General features: G+C 52.9%; 1 protein-coding gene across 5 annotated transcripts in view; it reads right to left on the bottom strand.

Annotated features, from left to right (window-relative positions):
- Positions 1 to 1,546: 1,546 nt before the first annotated feature.
- Positions 1,547 to 23,339, bottom strand: part of KIAA1671 (KIAA1671 ortholog) — a 182,786-nt gene continuing 160,993 nt past the window's right edge. For all 5 annotated transcript variants that reach the window (XM_060400831.1, XM_060400832.1, XM_027956668.2 and 2 more), the window contains 7 exons: positions 18,172 to 18,290; positions 13,595 to 13,850; positions 11,965 to 12,139; positions 11,091 to 11,215; positions 10,059 to 10,201; positions 7,606 to 7,688; positions 1,547 to 6,632 (listed from right to left, as the gene is read on the bottom strand). In XM_060400831.1, coding sequence (XP_060256814.1) covers positions 7,610 to 7,688; positions 10,059 to 10,201; positions 11,091 to 11,215; positions 11,965 to 12,139; positions 13,595 to 13,850; positions 18,172 to 18,290 — 897 coding nt within the window. In that variant the 3' untranslated portion in view covers positions 1,547 to 6,632; positions 7,606 to 7,609. The remainder of the gene's footprint in view (positions 6,633 to 7,605; positions 7,689 to 10,058; positions 10,202 to 11,090; positions 11,216 to 11,964; positions 12,140 to 13,594; positions 13,851 to 18,171; positions 18,291 to 23,339) is intronic.

Here is a 23,339-nt window from a genome sequence, read left to right as displayed (position 1 = left end):
ATTTATGACCAAAAACTTAGATCCATGCATTTTGTGTGCGTGTCTAACAAAGTATAATTTCACCTGTGACAGCTACAGAATTTCCTGTTTTCAAAAGTTTGCTTCAAGCCACTTTGCTTTTATGAAAGACCTACATTAGTACTCGTTTTCTCCAACAGAAAGAAATCTAGAGGACTTCTGCTTTTATGAAAAAAGGGGAAAAGCCACAGTTGCATTCAGCCTTTATTTTATAACGAGCCGTTATAGAAGCAGGGTGAGCCCCAAGCAGGGACTGGCGCCACCAAGTGTCTTCCGTGGGAATTGCACTCAGCATCACAGCGTCAGGTCGCCATGGCTTTGAACCGTGTCTGTGTCTGTCTGCTCTTTCTCTCCATTTCTTTTGTGCATCTGTGAGCGAGCTGTGTCCACAGGTAACCACTGTTTCAATGTATGCCACTGCAGCTTAACAAAGATTTCAGAGGAGCGCTCTACTCTAAGATAGAAGAGAGGAACTTGTATTCAGTGGTTACTGAAGCAATAAAATAAATGACGGGGCAAAGGAGTGAATTGTTAAGCTGAGGGTTTTCTTTAGCTGTTGCTTGTTTTTGGCTAAAACCCTCAAGTCACCATAAACCCCAGCATCCCCAGAGAGGTGGGTGACATCGGGGCTCTGGAACCCGGTGGAGGTGGATCTGTGTGACCTTGGGGGAGTGAACGAAGGTCACAGCCACAGGCTCATCTGCTAGTGGAGAAGCTTCTCTCTCCTCGAGCCACGGGAGCAAAACAGGGAAGCCTCACTTTCTTAATCACTGAGGATCCTGCCCACTGCTGACAATTCAGACCAAGGGGCTGCTTCCTTCTGGCGCTCGTGGAGAACAGAGTAGGTCTCAGCCCCTTAACCTGAGATGCAGCTGGCACCGCTGGGGACATCAGGGGTTGACAGAGGCGGGGATGGCCCAGCAGGCTTGATTCCCCCCGACCGCCCCCCCCATCAACTCCTTTAGGGTCCTGAAGACGCAGGTGCCCAGATCTCACATGCCACACGTCTTTAACCTAAAGTTCTCGGTCTTGGCGCTGTTGCCAAGCGGGGCTGAATTATTCTTTGTGACGGGGCAGGAGGGCTGTCCTGGGCAGTGGGGGATGTTTACCAGCATCCCTGGCCTCCTCTCACGACATGCCAGGAGCACGCCCTTCCCTCCTTATGATAATTTAAGACAACCCCTGTCATTTTGCCAGATGTCATGCAGACAAGCTGAGTCCACCCGGGGCCACTGCCTTTAACTTCTGCCAGCTCATATCACCCTCACCACCTCTATTCTGGAGGAGCGTGGGGGTCCAGAGACACCCCACAGCCAGGGGGAAGCAGAGTTGGGGACTCAAGCCCACGTCGAATGGAGATCCGGCTCTGCCTCCATCCGGCCGCTGTTCCCAGGACCCCTGCTGTGCCCTCCTGCAGCCAGGCCCCCCAGACTGGCCCCCCTCAGCGCGGTGGAGGGACTGACTCAGCTGGGGACAGGCAAGCATGCGTGGGGGAGTCCATTCATTCACACACCGACACGCTGAGGTCTCTAGGGCAGCTCGCGTCAAAGCTTTATTCGCTGTTTCCAGAGTCTGAATGTGACATCTTTGTACATGCAAAAGGTCATTGTGTTTTAGGGCAGTCGACCAGACTCCCAACTGCTCTGCTGTGCGTATGAAATCTCTTTACAGTTACAAAATAGAAAAGCACTTGTAGGCATCCGATACTCTGAGAGGTCCGGGAGGCCCCGTTGGTTTTGACGGTAAAAATATAGTTTTTTTTTCTTTCTGGATGAATTCTCAGTCACATGATTAGAGAGGTCCTTTCTGGGACTGAATAAAGTGCCGGTCGACCGCCTTCCGTTCAAACCTCCTGGAGCCCGTGAATTCGTAAGGCAACCGCGAGGACACCAGCTGGCAGGACGCTTCAACTTTCCTGCACACAGGACTCGAGTTCCTTTTCGATCATGACTCAAGTATTGGAGGAAGGGACCCAGGAGAAAGGTCAGGAAAATACAATGGTGTGGGTATATATATATCTTTACTGCCCCCATCTTACAGAGCATTCTAAGGATCATAATCACAGAGGAAGTATAGGACTTGGAGGATACTGATATGACTCAATGCAGTACAAAATATTTCCCGTAACACAATGGATGACTTTTACGAGCCCCGTATTTACAGGATCTATAAGGCCGTGTGGAACGAGATCATTCTTTCACACAACTGGCACTATACATATATTTTTCTTAAACAGGCACATCGCCACCAGAGATGGTTAAGCAGGTGCCAGGCTGATTCATGAGATGGTGTGGTGCCAGGTGTGAGGGTGGCAAGGGGATTCAGAGAGGATGACGGGGAGGGGCTGAGGGGTGGCCTTGCCAGAAATCTCAGGCTGACTTTCCAAGAACCTGACTTCCTGGTCCTCCCCTCCCTGCAGAAGCCAACCCACACAAAGAACGAGATCTCTAGAGGGGTGATGGGGGCGGCGGGGGGGGGGGGGCAAAGGAGACACAGACTGGCCGAGGCCCAGCACGTTTGTGCCTACTGGCTTTCTACGTGGTTCTGCGTTTCCGGACCCTCGCCTTGCCCAGAATCCCAACACCAACACAGTGGCACCTGGCGGCTCTCAGCACGGGACTCAGATCCACCACTCCCTAAGGGGGCGGAGCCCAGGGTGGATCCCCATCCAGGTGGAGTGGGTCCCTCCTACCCCATGGCATCACAATGCCATGGGGCTTATTTTTTTTTTTTCTTTCACTTTTCTGTTTCAACACAGGTCAAAAGAGGACACACACAGTCTGACTATAGCAACGCCACGGCTGAAATAGGAGGGAGGGGCAATTCCCAGAGGAAAGGGCCTTCCTCCCCATTCCCCACAGACCTCACCCTGAAATGCTGGTTCACACAGAGGCCACCATCATCCAGCTTCCTGTATTAAGGGAAGGACCACAGGGATGGGGGAGGAGGAGGAGGGAGGCTCTCCTTGGGTGGGATGCCATCTTCCATGCAGGAGTCACCTGGACGCCAGCATTTCAGTTTGGAGAAGATCCGACCACACGTCTGTGGGGCTTTAATCACGCCTGGCTCCTGGGCAGTCTGTGGGCATCGCGAAGCAAAACATAAATGGACACGGTGGTTAGCAGCACCGGGCAGAAGCAGCTGAGCTCTCCTTTGGGGAAACCATGCCTCAGGGTTTTCCAAATCACCTGCACAGCCTCTGAGGCTGAGGGCCTCGGTCGTTGGGCCCACATCTATTCCAATACCAAGAGCTGGCCTCACTTCTCCCCAGGAAGCACGGAAGAAAGAGCTGAAAGCATGCGGCCTGGTTGGTCCCCTGCAAAACCTCCCCATCTGACTGTCCTCTCCCCGAATCCCAGGCAACTGGAGGTTGTCGGGGCTGCGTCGCTCAAAGCCCCCAACATCCTAAACACTGGTGGGGGGACATCTCTTCCACCGGAGTTTCTCAGGTGGTGCTGAGGGGTTTTCCACCACACTGACTCTTGACGCCTTGCGTGGAATTTCTTAGGCAAGAGTGTGAAGAGGGGGATCGACTGGAGGGTAAAGTGATATGGACTTCTCAGAAGAGCAGCTGTCAAAATGCTGATGTGCAAAGCCGGTGGGGAGAGGGAAGTGGGGGGAGAGAGAGAGAGAGAAAGAGAGAGAGATTATACTTAAAAAATCACCTATCTAGCCATCTTATTTTGGATGCATTCTGTATAAAACTGTCATTTAAAGAACGCCAAAGGCCCAGGCGAGGAGGGCTCGATGAGTGCGGGCGACTTGACTGCAGACGAATGGTTAAGGCATTATTCAGTCCGTTGAAAAGGAGACGGGTTTCCAAAGGCGGCTCCAGGAGAATTGAAGAAACCAGCATACTTACAACCCCCTGCGTGGCCACGGAGGGCTCACCCCACTTAGAAAGAGGAGAAGTGAAAGAACCCACTGGCCCAGCTGGCTGTCTGCAGAGGCTCCCAGCAGAGCATCGGTTGCTGGAGACGTCACTGTACGGATGGCGGCCGGAGCCGGAGGTCCTGGGAGCCTGTGTTGAGCTGGTGGCTCCTGACCCAGTGAGACTGTCTGCTCTGCGGCGGAGGGATGAGGCTGCTGCGGTCAGTTTCAAGGGGTGGACTTTGCTCGTCCTCGTCACCAAGGAATTAAATGGAGTTTTATTTCCAGTCCAGGAGTGGGAGGTTAGGTTGACGATCTCCAGGTCAGTCTCGTTTTCAAGGATTCCAGGTCAGTATCATTTTCAAGGGTTTTTTTTCTTTCCTTTAGGGTAAACTTGGGCTGAAACACGACTGACTGAGAACTGAGCCTTTTTGCCTGGTGGGTGCTGACCGAACATAGCAGGTCACTCCCTGCTGCCTAAGATGCAACCAAGGTGCCTCCCCACCTTGAGAAAGATGGAAAGACCGTTGCCAAGAAAAGCGGCCAGGGTCAGAGCACACTAGGAGTGGCTTTTAAAGGGGACCTGTTGACCTGGAAAGTCACAACATCAAAACTGAAATAAAAGGTGAACTGGGTCTTTAAAAGAAAAAAAGAAATATCAACTGATGTGGATCCTGAAAGGATTAAATCCCCAAATGGCCAAAGAGAACGGACTGATTGCAAACTCGAGGGATGAAGAGAATACAGACTATGGTCAAGCAGGACCAAACCTCCAGACACAGATGCACAAAGCTGCCGGGCAACAGGCTCCAACCACTGCCCATCCAGTGGCCGGAGCTCAACCAACAGGACTCGGCGGGGAGGGGCCCCCTCCACCTGGGTCACTGTCCACTGTGCTGAGCCACAACCCCTCTCTGGCCCAGGTGTTGGTCTTAACCCAGAGCAACGGGATTGGTCTCCATCCTCCAGGAGAGGGAAGAGGCGGTGAAGGGAGATAAGAGAGGAAGAAGAGTTGAGGAGACGACAGAGACTGAAGGAGGGAGGGGGTGGCTGGGGGGAGGGAGGCGTGTTTTGACACCATCTGCGAAGAATGGATTTCTCCAAGAGAGACTCAGCAAGCTCAGCCCCAGCGCCCCTCAGCAATCACGGGCTGCACTGTGAACTGCCCAAGCATCCTTCTCTCAGGTGGGTGGCTCCCGGGCAAGGTTGGCACAAAGTTTATGGCGACTCCAGACGTGGCAGGTGGGGTGACCATCTCTGGGCTGTATGTATGCTGGAGCCTCGGGCCTAAGAGGCGGAGGAGGCTGGTGTGGAGAAACTTCCACCAAAAAAAAGAAAAAAAAAAAAACAAAACAAGAGGACAGAGCAGACAGTGACTGGAGACCCCAGAGGTCTTGGAGATTCCTGGGAACGGACGAGCTTAGAGTTGGCGAGCAAAAAGAGGCCCGCCAAGGCTGCACTTGGTCACCTAGCATCTGGAAGGTCTGTCCGGAGTCCCTGGACTGGGGGTTGGGGGGAGTGGAGGGACTCCCCTCCAGAGAAGGGCTTTCAGCAAGATTCTCCCTTCCTGCGTTGGGACCTAGAAAAAGCACCTGATCCGCGAGAAATGGGGGGCTGGGTGGGGAGGGTGGGTATCAAGGAGAGGTGAGAGCGAACAAAAAGGACCCCGCATTCCCGGCACCCTGAGGCCAACGGGGCGTGGTTCTTCCCACGCCAGCAGCTCAGGTCGCACTCAGAAAATGACTTTGCTGGAAAGACTCCAGGGGCTCGGGAGGGAAAGGCACTGCCGTTTGGGCCGCAGGTTTGGGAAGCCTTGGGAGCGAAGGTCACCCCACAGGAGCTCAGAGCTCTCCAGGAAGGAACCAGGAAAATGTGCACAAGGGTGAGAATGACTCTCTTTACAAAGCTTGGGGGCGGGGAGAAGATAACCTGAGATGATCCGATACCCGCACGCCTCTCCTGTTCCGCAGCGTGAAAACACACATACGCACTGAATTGCAGAGAAAGTTGGTGAGATTATTGCTTTATCGCCTTCTGAAGCACACAGAATGTGAGGAAGGAAGCCACGGGCCGGCCCTGCACACAGCCCCACTGTGGGGACACACAGACTTGAAGGAACCACGGCGAGGGTGCTTACAGGTGGGGGCTGCTGACTGCTTTGAGAGGGAGAAGGAATTCGCCAAAGGAGCAGCCGAGACCACCCCACCCCCCACCCCCAGCCTGGTGGCACTGCCCTGGAACACTGGTTACAGCAGGAAATGAATGCTTTCATCTTCCTTGGAAATGTTTTGAAAAAGATCGGTCCTGGGGTGAGGGGGGGAAGAGGCGCTTTTGTGATTCAGAACCCAGGGGAGCCGGTCCAACCTTTATATCCATGGTCCTGGAGCTTCGCAGGGGTCTAAAAATGCATAGAAATGCACATTTTTGTTTTAAGAAAAAAAATCCCCCAAAACCAAAACCACCAGCATGGACATTTCTGGACCGCCCAGTCTCTTCCCCAGCCTGAAGCGCTGTCTGCAGAGAGGGTGCACGGGCTTGTGAAGGGTGAGCCTTCCTCCCTGATCCATCAGGGGAGCTTGCGGGGGACGGGCACTGAGACGCCTTCTCCATGGACCGATAGACTGACCGACCGACCGGCCAACCGGAGGGACCAGGCGTGTGCAGGAAGCGATGGCAGCAGCGGGACCTCGTCTTCAGGTTCGGACAGTTAAGGCTTGTTCATTAGACATGGCAGTGTCCCCTGTCTGGAGAGGACAGGTGTCAGAAGGGGGGAAGTGAGACCCCACTTCTCCCAGCATCGAGCCCACAAAGCTTTCCTGGTGCTCCCCAAGACGCCACCGCAACTAGCCATGGGCCAGGAGAGATGACTTTGTTTTTTGTTTTTGTTTTTTTTTTGAGAAATGGGATGAAGAAGGCGGCAGGTGGCCAGATATGATGGAATGAGCCTGCAGTTTAGGATCAGGTCAGGGTGCCAGCTTTGGTGCCCTCAAATGGATCGCTGCAGGCTTGACTGAGATATCATGGGTACAGCACTGAACGCTGAACAGACACAGGCTCTTATCCCCTCTCCAAAACCCTAGAGCACAGGTTTACAGGAGGATTCAGAGATACTTTTGGAGTTTATTATATGTGTGTGTGTGTGTGTGTGTGTGTTCAGTGGCTTCCTTCGTATCTGACTCTCTAGTGACCCCATGGACTGTAGCCCGCCAAGCTCCTCCGTCCACGGGGTTCTCCAGGCAAGTATACTGGAGCAGGTTGCGGTGCCCTCCCCCAGGGGATCTTCCAGACCCAGGGACTGAATCTGCATCTCTTAAGTGCCCTGCATTGGCAGGCAGGTTCTTTATCACTGGCACCACCTGGGAAGCCTCGTGCAGACTGTACAGGAATGTAGAAATTGGGGGCAGTGTGGAAAAAGCTGATTTTGATGTCATTTTATGAAGTGGGGCTGAGACTTGGCGAGGAAGGCTGGCCGAGGGCATGAGACGAGAGTCCTGCCTGTCCCTCCCATCCCAGGCCACCCAGCAGCGTGGTTTTCCCCAAGCGGCAGCAGACCACGGCCCTCATCTTCCCAGGAACCCAGGACACCCTGACCCACGTCTTCCCTTCTCCTTCCAAGGAACAGCACTCTAAGTCTCCAAGCCTTTGCTTGCCGGCCCAAGTTCCCTGCTCCTCGGGTTGCAGGCTCTGCCCGAGTACCCACTCCGGGGCCCCCCATACCTGCTCAAGCTTGATTCTCATACAGGCTTTGTCTCTTCTTGGATTTTAGCTCCTTCAGCCACTGGGGAGAGGGCTCTTCCAATCTGAAACCACAAAGTTGGTGGGAGTCAGGTGCCAGCCTGAGTGAGGGCTGGGCCTGCGGGCAGGGCTGTGTGGGACCCAGGCCTCCTGCTGCTGTGCCAGGGTGGGAGGGCTGAGCCACCTACGTGGGTGGCAAAGATGCCCAGGTCCATGTGACTGAGACAGGAGCTAACCAAGGCGCCCCCAAGTTCCCAAATGGGGAACGTTCAATACATCGCGGTATGTCCATTCTATGAAACAGCCTGCAGCAGAAACTCATGCTCACATAAGTTATTTCCATCCATCCGTCACCCAAATAGCCATCCATCCATCCATCTCTACCCATGCAAATGCTTGTGAGGGTTAAAATTCTAGGCTAGGCCACAGTACCCGGCTGCTCAGTCAGCTAGATGCTTCTGTGAAGGGTTTTTTTTTTTTTTTTTAAGATGAGGTTAGTATTTAAACCAGTGGTCTCTGAATAAAGCAGATTACTCTCCATAACATGGGTGGGCCCCATCCTATCAGCTGAAGGCTTTAACTGAAAAAGACCGACCTCCCCAGAAGAAGGGGGAACTCAGAAAAGATACTGCCTTTGGGACTTGAACTGCGACACTGGCTCTTCCCCAGGTCTCCAGCCTGCCCGCCTGGCCTGTAGATTTCAGAACTTGTCAGCCTCTGTAATCATGAAAGCCCATTCCTTAAAATAAATCCTTCTGTCTCTTTCTCTCTCTTTTCCAGTGTATACATGTTAATGGGCTGTTTCTTTGGAGAGCCCTGACTAGTACAATGCCTGTAAGATATCGATAGATTAGATAGGCCTTATGTTTACCGAGTAATTAACAATAATTGTTTGGGGGAGGTGCAACCTGTTTCAGCGTTTTCTAAAATTGAAGAATACACATCCAGAAAGCACTCAGGTCACAAGTTCATTTTTCCCAAGTGAACACACTTGAGTCATCACCGGCTGAATGACAACACTTCTGAGTGTTTTATTTTTCACTTTCTTCTTTACGTTTCTTTCTTTGTCCTCAGAATGGTTTGTCATGAGAACACATCACTTGAACAAAAACAATGATAAAAACTCTTGAAACGTTTTTAAAGGAAAGAGAGATCACACTTATGAAGATTTTGATGGGCATGGGAAAACCATCATGTGAAACATATAACTGGAAAAGAAGCTGTGTGTAGTGTACGCTGTAATCTCGACTACATTTATAAGCCACGGAGGGAGAACAGCCCAGATTTCACCATGGTCGTCTTTGAGTGGGGGGTGAAGGGGGGCAGCAGTGGTGTGAGATCTTGGCTGGTCTTCTTTCCTGCTTCATATGCATTTTATATTTGCTACAGTTCCTACGGTGAGCGTGCATGACTTTTATAATCAGACACACGTGCACGTGAGACCTGACTTCTGTTGGTCTCAGAGAGAGCTCCCGATCCCACAGTCCTGGAGGGCTTGGGGACATTGGTGATTTGGCTGGGGGTGGGGTGGGGGTCTGCGAGGAAGAAGAGGTCCCCTGGGCAGGAAGGGGTCTGAGTAGCCCCCAAGCAAGCCTCCTGGTGGAGGCTCAGGACCAGGGGGCCCCTAGTCTGGGGGCCCCTCCAGCCCTCGAGAAACACTGGCACCCTTAGCTGACTCCAGGGTGATTCCGGCATCCCCAGAGCAAGAGAGAGGCACTGTCTCGGGACTTCCCTGGTGGTCCAGTGGTTAAGACTCTGCGCTCCCAACGCAGGGGCCAGGGTCTGAGCCTTGGTCAGGGAACTAAGATCCCACGTGCTACAACTTAGAGCTCACAAGCCGGGACTAAAGATCCTGTGTGCCACAACCAAGACCTGGCACAGCCAAGTAAATAAATACTTTTCAAAAGAGAGCGAGCCACCGTCTCTGCCTCTGCCTTGTTGCCCTCTCTCATCCTCTTGCCCTCTGCTTCCCACGGCCCACTCCACGCGCCAATATCATGTACTGCCCACAGCACCCAGTTCTACTGGGCCCCTGGGCCTTTGCACGTGACTGGCTACCTCTTTTGTCTCATGACCCAGCTCGGGCACCCCTTCTCCGGGAAGCCTTTCCTACACCCTTCCTCAAGTCTGGGTTCTGAACCCTTCTTCTGTCTTCCTCTATCACTAAGGGCAGATACAAAGGTAAATAGTAAGTAACTCTGACTTTGCAGGTGACAGGGTGTCTGTCAACACGTCAAGCCGGCAGTTGCATCAGGAAGGCAACTGTGGACAACCCTTCCATAATGGCTCTGTGCCAATAAAACTTTATTAACAAACACAGACGGTGGGCTGAATGTGACCCACAGCTGGCCAACCCCTGTTGTATCACGGCTCTTGTATGACAATAATGGTACCACGAATAAGCCCTAACTTTTAGGTGCCAGCCACAACCTCACCTCTCATCCTTCTCCATGCTAGAGGGCAGCACACGACTGCCCAGCGCCCCAGGCTGGAAGGGAGACTTGGGGGTCTTGGGCTGGGGGGCCCAGCCAGAAGTCTCACTGGGACTGTCTGCCTCTGGCCTCTTGTGCAGCTGAGCCTGGGGAGAGAAGACAGGGGTGAAGTCTGTTAGCTGCCTTTGGCCTGGGGAAGGGCCCCATCCTACCTGAACGTGGAGGCCAAGAAAAACCAGAGGCCAGTTCAGTAGTCCAAGAGGCCACCCGTGACCATCGGGGTCAAACCACCATCAGAAATTCACATCACCACCACCCACGAGTGGTGTCCTCATCACAGCCCCCTCCGACCCCTCTAGTTTCCCGAGAACCCCACGACGGAGACAAGAGTTCATCTATGGCCAAGGACCAGGTCTTCTAAGCTCCTTGCTCACGTGAATGTGAATCGGTGGGGTTTCTGACTATCAGATTTGTGGGCGAAAAAGGCCATCATTTTTGGAGGACATGGAGGGAATGGGGTGGCTTGGAAGGGTGGGCTCAGACAGAATTCCTCTGGGGGCCGGGGCTATGATGGTGGCAGATGGCATTTGTCCCCAAGGGTAACACTGGCACAGACCCCAGGTGCAGTGGTCGTCACCATCACCACCACCAGCCTGGCAGCCTGTGCCCTGGGCTCTGGACTCTACCGGGCTTAAGCTCCAGTTTGCGCATTTCCAGGGTGGAGGCTGGCTTTCTGTATTTTATAGAGGAGTAGCCTAAAGGTCAAAGGTCGAAGAGTTTGCCCAAAGTCACATGGCTTTCCAAAGTGGGATCTGCCTGAGGTCTGCCCAGTGCCGACTCCGGAACTCATTTGAGAAAAAGCCCAATAGCCTCCGCAGGGCCTCTGCCCACTCCTGTAAGCAGGGCCTGTCCCTGTCCCTGCCTCCGGCAAGGCAAGGGGGAGAGAGGCAAGGAGGGAGGGAGGCAGGTGAGAAGCAAAGGCCTGTCTGTTTCGCGGCCGCGGCGGTGCACAGCTCTGGGCGCGAGGTCCAGTACCTTCAGTGCAGCCGGGTCCACGCCGGGAAACACAGGCATCCTCTGAGGTCTGCAGACGGGCGTCCTCTCAGCCCTGGGGGTCCTCTCCTCCTCATCTGACTCTTCCTTTCTCGGGGATTTCTCCTCTGTTGCAAAGAAAAGGGTACTGAAGTCAACGGCAGCCACCGTTCTGAGATTCCAGCTGTCTGTCCACAGAGCAAGCCCAACTCCTTAGCCAGGAATCGCACTATTCTCCATGAACTGGCCCTGCCTTCCCAGCAAGATTGCTGCTAGTCCCGGCTCGGGCAAGGCTGAACTGCTTAGTGAGACTTCTTGACATCCCCCAGCCCGGCCACACCCATGGAACACTTTCCACATCTCTGACCTCTTTGATCCTGTTGCTGTTTTCACCCTGAATACCTTTCCCTAGCGAATTCCTATCTGTTCTTTAAGATCCAGCTTACGTTTTGACATGGAATGCAGACAAGGAAGCCCTTAGAGGAAAACCCATAGCCGTGAATAATGGATCAGAAACCTCAAAAGACTGGTAATGAATGAACGGGTCTTTCAACTCAAGAATTTATAGACGAAAAGGCCCGCCAAGAAACCTGCAGAGAGGATAAGGGTGACTCCAATAATGATCAAAGCAGATACAGTGGAATCCTAAAGTTGTGTCTCAGTCCCTTGCAACCTGTGGAGCCCCAATTAACAGAGCATCTGCAAAAACTGTTCCCACTTAGCTTCTAGCCAACTCGGCGTAATGAGAAATCAGTTTCTTGTGTTACTGTGCTCCGAGGTCCTGCAGTCTTCAAAGTCAGAAAGCTATTCCCAGGGTTTACCCTAACTCCTTCCTGCTAGCCAGCGCGCGGCCTGCGGAGGAGGAGATGGGGCGTACCCGTGGAGTCCCGGAACATCCACGCGCTGTGGGCCTCCTCCTCCCAGGCGGACCTGCCGTCCGGCTCGCTGGTGTGGCTGCGCCGGAGCGAGTGGGCGGTGGGAGCCCGGCGGCGGCTCCTCTTGCTGAGCTGCACCCGGGTCTTGAGGGCACTTGAGTCGAGCACTGAGGTTTGCTGTGGGGGTGGCGGGGAAGAAGAGGGAAAAGATGAAGCTCCGGAGACATAAAGGGAGGGCACCACCCCTGGGAGGGGTGCGTGGCTGCGCCGATAGACACAAGATGCTATTTAAGGGAGCACGTGGACCAGCATTTCTGCATTCTCCTAGGAACCTAAGGCCTCAAGCCTACGTTCCTTGTGAAGGATACCACGTAGGCTGATTCTAAGAATCAAATGAACCGGGCGTGCCCCACGCAGTGCCTGGCACATTGTGGGCACATAATGCAAACGCTGCCCCCCTCCTGGTGACATCATCCGAGCAGGTGAGCTAGAGCAGTACATTAACTGGGAGCTCAATACACATTTGTTTGTTTGCTGAATGAATAACTGAACACATCCTCTTAACTAAATCCTTACAGAGATCTTACTCCACACAGGGTCCATGAACTGAGATTCTCAACTTGGTCCTTCCTCTACCCACAGTAATTCAGGGGGCAGGTGGGAGCTGGTGGAGCAACCTTCTAAGCACCAGGCATTTGTTTCAAGCAGCAGGCTCTGAGCAGAGGCGGGGGGAGAGTCAGTGATGGTTTCCAAGATCATTACCTTTCCTGCTGGAAGGGCTGGGGGAGGGGTTGAGGAAGACCACCCTGGTGAGCCCAGCAAGGAGGTAGGACAGCTGTGGCTCAGTGATCCCCCAGGAGACAACGGTGAGAGATGGGAGCTTGGGGTTCATCTCCTGGTCAGTTCAATTCCTAGCTGTGTGACCTCAAGCAGGGGACTTACCCTCTCCGAGCTGAGGTGGCCCTATTTGTAAAAATGGAGTGATACTAGTATCCCCTTCCTAGAGGGGCTGCAAGACTTCAGGGAGCCCAGGCAGGGACAGCCCTGGTTCCAGCAGCATCTGAGTCAGGCTCACGGCCAAGAGCTGTTCCTACAGGGGGCATCTCTTTGCCCGGCCGGCTCAGGTCCTGGTGTGAAATGTTGGATTCTTCCTCTCAGGTCCACTTTGGAGAAATTCTGTCACCCAGGGCCTTTTAAGTTAGCAATGATGAGCTAATTTCAGTGACTCATTTCCCAGAACTGGTAAGTGACAGACACCCCAGTAGGGGCGGGAAGAGGCTGTTGATGTCTGCAAAGCTGTTTCCCAAACCGGCCATGAGGATGTCCAGTGCGGGGGCTGGTCGGGGGTGGGGATAGCTAGGGAGAGACGAAAATCATAAAGAATCTTCCCTCGCTAAGAGGAGAGCATGCACCTCCGGTGGCCACCAAACAGAGACCATTTCTCAGACTCAGGGGAAGTGGGAGGGAGCCACAGCGATGCAGGGGCTGGCTTGAGGGGGACCTGGTTCCATTTCCCCGGGGCCCCCCTTATAGCCTCAGACTGGTGCAGAACATCCTGAGTCATTAAAAAAAAAAAAAAAAAAAAAGGAGAGAGAGGAGTGTTTCCAGCACTGCTCCCAGCTACCGACTCACATCGATAAAGGGGAAGTCGTCCACCTTCTTTGCGGGGTAGGCGTCTGGCGGGGGCAGCCCCTCCATCCCGTCAGTGGATTCCAGGTCCGTGCTGGATTGGTCCACGCTGGTGCTGCGCTGCTCCCTGGAACAGTCGTGCTGGTCCCCGGCCGAGGTGACCTCCGTCTGGGAGGACAGCGAGGACAGGCGGCTGCTGGGGGGCTGCTTCCAAGCCGAGGTGGCACTGCTGTCCGGGGACGGGGACTCGGGGGCCAAGCTACGAGAATGGAAGGGAGCGAGGGAGGCGTGGTCAGGCAGGTTGCTTCTGAGACCTGAATGTCAAGGAAGGGATGCGGCAGAAGGCAGGATGTGGGCTGTGCTTTGTATGCCAGGAAATAAGAGACAGAACATCCCAGTGAGGAGAACCATCCTGGGCCCGGCCAGGTGCTGTCCACGGTTCCTCTGGAACACCTGGACAGGTGCAGAATGGGAGGAGCCGCTCCCCCACTCGAGACCCTCTAACTCTGTGTTGCCCAGTAGGGGAGCCAAGGGTCACCTGTGGCCGCTGGGCCCTTGTAATGGGGCGAGTGAGGGCTGAGCTGGGCCAAGAGTAGAGAGCACACGCTGACTCCTAACACTTGGAGTGAAAAAAAATAAACAAGTAAAATACCACAGTGATAACTTTACAGTGATTGCGTGTTACAAGGGCAGTATTTATAAAGGGTCTATTGGGCTCAGTGGGGCTTCCCAGGTGGCGCTAGCTGGACTGCCAATGCAGGAGGCACGAGAGACGTGGGCTGGTTCCCTGGGCGGGAAAGACCCCTGCAGAAGCGCGCAGCAGCCCACTCCAGTATTCTCATCCAGAGAATCCCACGGAGAGAGGAGCCTGGCGGGCTCTGGTCCATACGCTGCACAGAGTCAGACATGACTGAAGCGATTTAGCACACATACTGGGTATTGGGTTCCACAGAATATACTGTTAAAATTAATTGTGCCAGGATTTCCCTGGAGGTCCAGTGGTTAAGACTTCGACTTCCAGTGCAAGGAGTGAAGAAGGTTCGACCCCTGATTGGGGAGCTAAGATTCTGCATGCTGCATGGCCAAAACAAACAAACAAACCATAGAAGCGATATTGTGACTAATTCAATCAAGACTTTAAAAAATTGCCTTTAAAAAAAAGGAAGAAGACTTTTAAAAAAGGGGAAATAATCTTAAATTAATTTCGCCCGTTTTCCTTCTACTGTGCTGATGCGGCCCCTGGAACACTGCGGCTGCGCGCGAGGCTTGGGTGTGCAGCTTGCGCTGCATTTCCGTCGGGCAGCGCTGACGGCGATGAAACCGTCACCGGCCGTCACCTGTGGTGGAGCGGGAGTGGGGAATATCCTACATCGCTTCACTCATTCACTCACTCACTCGACAAAGATTTACTGAGCGCCTACTATGTGCCAGGCCCTGTGCTGAAAAGCTGTATCTTTGCATCCTCCCCACAGGATAGGATTAACCTCACGAAATTAAACATATAACCTTGCGAAAGATGAGGAAGCCGAGGCAGAAAGACATGAAGAGCCTTGCCCAAAGGGGCGGACCTGACCCCAGAATCCAGATCCATGACTCTCTCTCTCCTCCTGGAATTTCTGCCCACGATAATGTATTCCGAGTACCACTCGGATAATTGGAACCACAAAAGACAGAAGATTTATAAATAAATCAAGCCATTAAAATTAAATAGGCTCCCTGCTCCTCTCTTAAAAAGACCCCAAAGTCAAGAGCCGAGGAAAGCCTTATCCTAAGGAAGGGGGGACCAGCACGCCAGACAACACGTCCCTGATCAGAGGGTCTGCCCCAAAAGACCGCCGAACTTCACCCTTGGGCAGAGCTGTCAACCCAGGTGTGCTGGTGTCTCACTCAGGGAGTACAGCCTGCTTTTTGTCAGCTCTGAACGGATTTCGTTACTTGGAATAAGCAGGACATTGGGGCGTGGGGCGGCATTGAGGCGGAGCCACAAAAAATGAGGGAAATACCACCGAGCGGGCAGCAGGTGGCGCTGCTGCCCAGGGCTGGGAGTAAAGCCTCGCCTGGGCCCTTTCTGGGAGGAGAAGCTGCGGTACCTCTGAGAGACGGGAGGGGGCGAGCGATACCAGGACACGGGAGCGGGGGCGGGGACGCGGGCAGGTGGAGATGCCAGTGGCGGGGTTTCCCCTTCTCCCTGAAAGAGCTGGGAGGATAGAGGCCCAGAGAAGAGGGGCCTCCCAGGGTGAGACAAAGCAAAACCAGGACCCAGACTTCCAGACTCCTGCAGGAACATTCTAGTGAAATTTAAGTAAGTTCATTAACTAACCGTATATCACAGCTTAGGAAAGAAAACGAAAGGCCCTTCATGTGCACCATTAGAAACCTGCGCTTTCCTTTTTCTTTTCTTGTGTGCTTACTCACTCAGTCGTGTCCGACCCTCTGTGACCTCATGGACTATAGCCGGCCAGGCTCCTCTGTCCTTGGAGATTCTCCAGGCAAGGATACTGGAGTGGGTTGCCATGCCCTCCTCCAGGGGATCTTCCCAAGCCAGGGATCGAACCCAGGTCTCCTGCATTGCAGGCAGATTCTTTACTCTCTGAGCCACCAGGGAACCCCATGAATACTGGAGTGAGAGCCTATCCCTTCTCCATAGGAACTTCCTGACGCAGGAATCAAACCAGGATCTCCTGTGTTGCAGGCAGATTCTTTACCAGCTGAGCTACCAGAGAAGCCCACCCATTTCTAGTTCACTCACCTCCCCCCAGCTTGGGTACCGACGACAGCTATGGGACATAGGTCAGTGGAGGGGTGTGGCCACTCCTGACTGGGGTAGGGGGCAGGGGAAGGAGCTGGGAGACCTGGGTCTGAGTCCAGCTCAGCCATGGACACACCATATCCGGGTCTGAGTCCATCTTAGCCATGGACACGCCATATCCCTGGGCACAACACCCACAGATGAGGTAACTAAGACACACAGAGACACAGCCAGTAAGTAGCCACACTGGGGTTGACCCAGATCTCCCTGGTTTTAAAATGCCATGCGATCCTGCAGCCCTCGGGTGGGGAAGGTGAACTGAGAACATGGCAAGCCCATCCTCGGTGTCCACAGAGCTGCTACTGCGTTTCATCCCGCCCCAGGGCAAGAAGAAAAACTGCATGTTTAAAACAAAGAACAGGTACGATGGACAAATGCAAAGTATCAAACTCCTACTTCTACGACTAAGTGCTGGGAAATACGCCCACTGTGAACACAAGTTACCCTCCTGCCCACCCCAAGTCTCAGTCTTCGTCTCTGCAAGGTGGGACCACAGACTTAAATGCTGCGCTTCAGAGCTGACAACAGTGCTCGGCCTGTCCGCTTAATACATCTTGGCTGTTTTTATGAGCATCATTCCCTTTCTACAGGGCCTTCCCAGGTGGCTCAGTGGGTAAAGAATCCACCTGCAGTACAGGAGATGCAGAAGACGCGGGTTCGATCCCCAGATAGGGAAGCTCCCCTGGAAGAGGCCAAGGCAGCCCACTCCAGTGTTCTTGCCTGGAGAATCCCATGGACAGAGGTGCCTGGCGGGCTTCCATTCCATGGGGTCGCACAGAGTCGGACAGGACTAAGTGACCAAGCACGCACACATGCACCCTTCTACAGAAGAGGAGTTCGTGAAATCCGGCAAATACAACTAAATGGTCCAGGACCCCACAGCCAGCCAGAATGGAGCTGGGATTCAGGCCTGCCTGCCTCCTGAATCCGGGTGATGCTTGGTGACGTTCAGGCTTCTGCAGTCACAATAACATTCCCTCCCAGCCAGGCAAACACCTGAGGGGCCCTCCATGCCACTAACAGTGATGATCCTGAATGCTGACATAGCTTATGATGGTATGTATAATACGCTCCTCTGTTTATAAACACACAATATACGTACATAGAAAAAAAGTCTAGAAAGACAACCAAAAACACTAATGAAAGTGATACCTGAGTCCTGACATTACAGTTGGTTTTCATTTTCTTGGCAATTTTTTTTTTTTTTTTGGTTTGTGGTGGTGAAACATGTAAGATGAAATTTGCCAGTAGGGGCATCCAGTGCATTCCTAATGCTGTGGGCTTCCCTCGCAGCTCAGCTGGTAAAGAACCTGCCTGCAACGCGGGAGACCTGGGTTTGATCCCTGAGTTGGGAAGATTCCCTGGAGAAAGGAAAGGCTACCCACCGCAGGCCCAGTATTCTGGCCTGGAGAATTCCACAGACTGTATAGTCCATGGGGTTGCAAAGAGTCAGACACGACTGAGCGACTTTCACTTTCCTTCTTAACGCTGTGTGGCCATCGCCACTCTGGTTTAAGAACATCTCCATCCGCCCAGGAGGAAATCTGGTCTCCTCTGTCCCTGTGGATTTGCCTATTCTGGGTATTTCATATATCATTTTAAAATCTTTTTTTTTTTTTGTACTTTCTAAACTTCTGTTTTATAAAAAGAATGAGTTGCCTTATTACACAACAACCTGTTACAGACAAAACAGGTTCTCCTTAGTAACGGAGAAATCAGGAGGCAGATGGGGGCCGACTCCCCCCGAGAGGTCCTGTCCCACACCGCTTACCTCTCCCCGCTCTGGCGCTGGTCCGGCCACGTCCCATACTGACTGTCGGCTTCCTGCACGAGGGTGTCGGTGTCCTTGGCCTCGGGGGTCCTCCTGGAGAAACACTGCTTCAGCTGATCCTGCAAGGACAAGCCAGAGGTTTCTATCAGGGGCAAATGCTCAGAACCTGGTCCGGCTGATAAACCTATTTATCAGCCTATCCAGCTGATAAATCATGCTGCCTGACCCCTTGCTCAAACCCACCCAGGCTCCCTACTGCTCTCAGAGACGGGTCCAAACGTCTGCGCTGAGAACTGGAGTGACCGACCGTCCAGGACTGCCCAAGACATCGCAGGAGGCAGGTTAAGATGCCGCACTTCCGGTACAGAGGGGCCTGGGTTCGATCCTTGGTCAGGGAACTAGATCCTGAATACCACAACCAAGCGTTTGCATGCCATAACTAAAGATCCTGCATGCTGTAACTAAGACCCAGGGCAGCTAAACAAACAAACAAAAAGCCCCCAAGAGACGGGGATCTCTGAGTGATGAGTGAGGGAACAAGGGCCCCTGGAAATCAGAACGGCAAGCTTCCAAGGCTGCCGAGGGTGGAATCAGGGCAGGAGGCAGGGGAACACTTCCTGACCTCCTTTGGAAGGCTCTGGGCGGCAGGCTGGGGGTGGAGGAGTATATGGTGCTCAGCAAAACACACACTGGCTTCCGTGTGTCCCCATTTGTGGGCCTCCCTGCAGAGGTTTAAGATTCATGCTCAGGGATGTGGAATCCCTGAAGGCAGGGAGGGAGGTCTGCTCCCCTCACTGCTAAAGCCAGACTCGGGATTCTGGAAGGCAGCATCCCCGACTTCCTCGCCACTCTCACCCCCGAGTCGGGTCAACCTCCAAGCCCTTCAAAGTCTCTCTCGGGAACATTCCATCCAAACCCGGCCAGCTCTGGGGCTCCCCTGCCTCCTTCACCTCTGGTCCCTTCCCAGACATTCTTTTCCCGTAACAGTTTCCAAAGCTGAACTCAAAGCCTGCAAGGTCCTTGCTCAAAACCCTTCAATAGCTCCCCAGAGTCAGGTCCAAACACCGGAAGGATGGCTTGTGGGACCTTCACTGGTGGGGCTCTTTCTCCACCGTCCCCTGTCCCTCTCCCACCTCCTGACCCTCCCAGCCCCTCTTCCTGGCTGCTCCAGCCCTCCTTCACCTTGGGACCTGCTGGAGCAGCCACCACCTCTTGGCTCTCGTTCAAATTTCAGCTTCAGCTTCGTTGGCTCTTCCTCCAGGAAGCCTTCCCTGAACTCCCCCTCACCCAAGGCTGGCTCAGGAGCCCCCAGCTCCCGTTCCCTCAGCTTCAGGTCTCTACACCTATGTTGTCCAACACAATAGCCACACGTGGCTATTTACATTAATTAAAATTTGAAAAATACAAAGAATCCAGTTCTTCAGTGGCTGTAACTACATTTCAAGGGCTCCACAGCTGCATGTGGCTGCCACATTCAGCAGCATGGATAGAGTACACGTCAGTCACAGCAGAGTTTCCAGCGAAGAGCACGGCTGTACAACGCCCCGCAACATATTCATTATAATTGACCTGTTTCTTTTCATTCTCCCTCGGACAAGTACTATCTCTGGAGCCAGGATGCCTGGATTTGAAGCCAGGCTCCATCGCATGGTGGCTGTGTGACCTTGGGCAAGTCACTTAACCGCTCTGGGCCTTAGTGTCTGGACAAAGCAGATGTTAAGTATTTGGTTGATTGCCATCTCGTTCGCTGCGTCTTAACACTGAACCCCCAAATCTGGAGCACTCCAGGGGTGAGGGTCATCTCAGGGAATTCATCTTGTCAGTGAGACTCAGGCAAGCGGGCTGTCTGTCAGCACTTCTTTCTGCTTGCCGGCTGGTCGGCTTCTGCCACGTGTCTCATTGTGGACCCTGGCGGTCCTCAAGTCAGCAAGTCTTGATCTTCACTCCCAGGGCGACAAGGCCTCAACAAGACCACAGAAAGGGTCCAAAACTCTCTAGAACTTGCTGAAAGTCAGGTTTTTAAAATTAGCTTTAAGGCAGACTGTTTTTCCAAATCAGCTTTGCCTCACAGGCTGCCATAAAAACCCCCCGCTGCCTGCAGGGGAGAACGTATCTACAGGGCGGTCTGAAAATACACGATGGCTAACGAGAAGAGTTGTCTGAGGAACACATGTGCCCAAATTAGCTGCCCCCCCGCCATTCGGCATGTACTCCTGACGGATAGCAAACAGCCACAATCCAAATTTTAGCTGCCATCTGCCACATGAGGTCATCACAACTTAACATTTAAATCTCCAAGGACTCCTCTGAGGCCATCAGACTGGCCTTTTCAGATGAGAAACTTTTTCAGATGATAAAGTCAGAGGCATAGGTTGCTTGTGGTGAGCCTGGAACCCAGGTTTGGGCTTCTTCCACACACACACCCCCCAACCTTTTCCAGGATACTTCAAGAGGCTCACGTGAGGAAATGCACGTTAAAGTGCTCTAAGAAGGCTAACTCGGCCGAGATTTAAAACGAGAACTTGGTGACTTTAAAAACCACCTGCGGGGGGACTTCCCTGGTGGTCCAGTGGTGAAGATTCCACAGCTACTGCAGGGAGTGCGGGGATCCTTAATCAGGGGACTGAAATCCCACATGCAGAGAGGCACGGCAAAATGATAATAATAATACTAATGATGATTAATTAGAGAAAAATCACTCGCTCAGACTAGGTCGCCAAGCCCCCAAGCTGGTGGTGGGTGAAAATTCTGGGCCCTTGTCTTACAGACAAACACGACCGCCTCAGCCCAGGACAGATGATGAACAGCTTTCTAACACCCAGGCTGGGGAGACCAGCCTAACAGACGCCTTTGAGGGCTGTGTTTAAACAAGCGGTAACACATGTCCTGAAATTTAAAACGTGCACACCCTTGACTCAGCCAGTTTAGTTCCAGAAATTTATCTGAGAATCATCAGACACGCTCGCCAAGATCTGTGAACATGGATGCTTCCCCACGGGAGCACAAAGATTGCAAAATATTGCAAATACTGGAATCGTCCTAAACATCCAACAAGACTGGGATCAGTGAAATATCAGTTCAGCTCAGTCGCTCAGTCGTGTCCGACTCTTTGCGACCCCATGGACTACAGCACACCAGGCTTCCCTGTCCATGACCAACTCCTGGAGCTTGCTCAGACTCATGTCCAGCGAGCTGGTGATGCCATCCAACCATCTCATCCTCTGTCGTTCCCTTCTCCTCCCGCCTTCAATCTTTCCCAGCATCAGGGTCTTTTCTGGTGATCTCTTCATTCTTTCTGGAGTTATATGTCCACTCCTCTCCAGTAGCATATTGGGCACCTACCCACCTGAGGAGTTCATCAGTGAAATACACAGGATGAAATATCCATGTGGCGGAATAAACACAGCCGAGGAAAAGGATGCTCAGAAAGACTCCTGAGTATCACAGAAAGCTGTCTGTCTTATCCGAGCAAACAATCGTATTTTTTTTTCCCCAAAGTCAGATCCCTTTATTACATGTAGGTGAAAAAACCACGCATTATGTTGTGATACCAGCTTTGTGAAGACAGATGTATAAATGCATGTGAGAATAGGCAAAGGAGATCTCTGGAAGTTTTCAGAGAAAACTGTTACCAGTGACACTACCTGTAGTGAGGAAACTTTTTTTTTTTTGCCACACCACCATGCAGCGTGTGGGATCTTAGCTCTCCGTTCAGGGACTGAACCCGCGCCCCACCCGGCCACAGTGGAAGCATGGAGTCTTAGTCACCAGGGAAGTCCCTGTCTCTCTATTATTGATGATGATTTTATTTAGGATCCACACATGTGATTTTGGATCCCAGTATCAGCAGATGATAAAATTAAATAAAATCCATTAAACCATTCCTGCAACTCTATCATATGGATACATCCCCGTTTAAGAACAAATCAGAAGAGGGCTCTTCATTTGTTCATCTCTACCAGAGCCCAGCAAACTCTGCCTATCAAGGGCCAGATAATAAATATTTGGCGCTTTGTGGGTCATGGGGTCTATCTCAGCTTCTGCCTTGCTGTCGTTACCATGTCAGCAGCACGGATGATGTCTGTGTTCCAATAAAACTTTGTTTACAAAACAGGTGGCTGGGGACTTCCCTGGTGGTCTAGTGGCTAACACTGCAAGCTCCCAATGCAGGGGGCCAGGTTTCCAGCTCTGTTCTGGGAACTAGATCCCACATGCCGCAACTAAGACCCGGCACAGCCAAATAAATCAATGTTAAAAAACAAACCAACCAACCCAGGTGGCTGACTGCTCCCTGACACCCTTTAGACTGTCGGCTGTATGAACACGGGGACTCTTTCACCCACTGCTGCACCCAGAGCTTAGAACTCCAGGCCTGGAGTACTTGTCGACTAAATATTTGCTGGAAGAATATGTTTCTGAAAATAACTTTTTTTTTTGCACGGAACAGGTGTGAGCTCCTTAAGCAGAAAAGGCCATGTCATTAGGGAGGGGGTGACGGTAAGAGAGAATATGACCCCTGCCTGTATTTCGGGGTGTCTGACACATCCATCTAGGAAAGCAGCTTGAGTCAGGGAGGTGCTGGGTGGCCCGCAGCTGACGGGGCAAATCTGACCAATTCCCCTCCCCCTCTGCAACTGGACACTGTCAGCTGTGCAGGGTACCCTGGGGTCACAGGGCCCACACTGTCGAGGGCGACACTGGCTCTGTCCCAGTGCCCCCAGGGCCTGGAGGCACCTCCCTGCCTTGTGCCTGGATCAGACTTGCACCACGGCTGAGCAGTAACAATAACAACAACATCAAGGGCTGGCACTACGGTAACCACAGCTGAATATCCCAGCCTTTCACTCTGTCGTCGCGGGCTCCTGCACAGGAAGCCTTAGGACTTGCGGGAACTGTCATTTTACAGGGGAGGAGACTGAGGTCCAGAGAGGGGACCTGACACACCCAAGGCCACACAGAAGCTGGGTGGAGCTGGCATTCAGGTCTGCCTGACACTCAGGCCCTAAAGTGCTCCCCCGAACTGCTGCATTCTCCCAGCTCTGGCTCGACATGGAGAGTTCCGTGAGGCCCTCAGTGATCATTTCACAGATGGGAAAACCGAGGGCCAAGAAAGGAAATCCAGGAAAGGATGCCAGGCTAGGCCGAGAATCCAGGTCTCCTGAGTCCCT

Source organism: Ovis aries, chromosome 17, assembly GCF_016772045.2.
Source record: "Ovis aries strain OAR_USU_Benz2616 breed Rambouillet chromosome 17, ARS-UI_Ramb_v3.0, whole genome shotgun sequence".
Classification (NCBI taxonomy): Eukaryota; Metazoa; Chordata; class Mammalia; order Artiodactyla; family Bovidae; genus Ovis; species Ovis aries.
The sequence above is the reverse complement of the archived record's forward strand: the minus strand, read 5'-3'. Positions and strand labels throughout refer to the sequence as shown.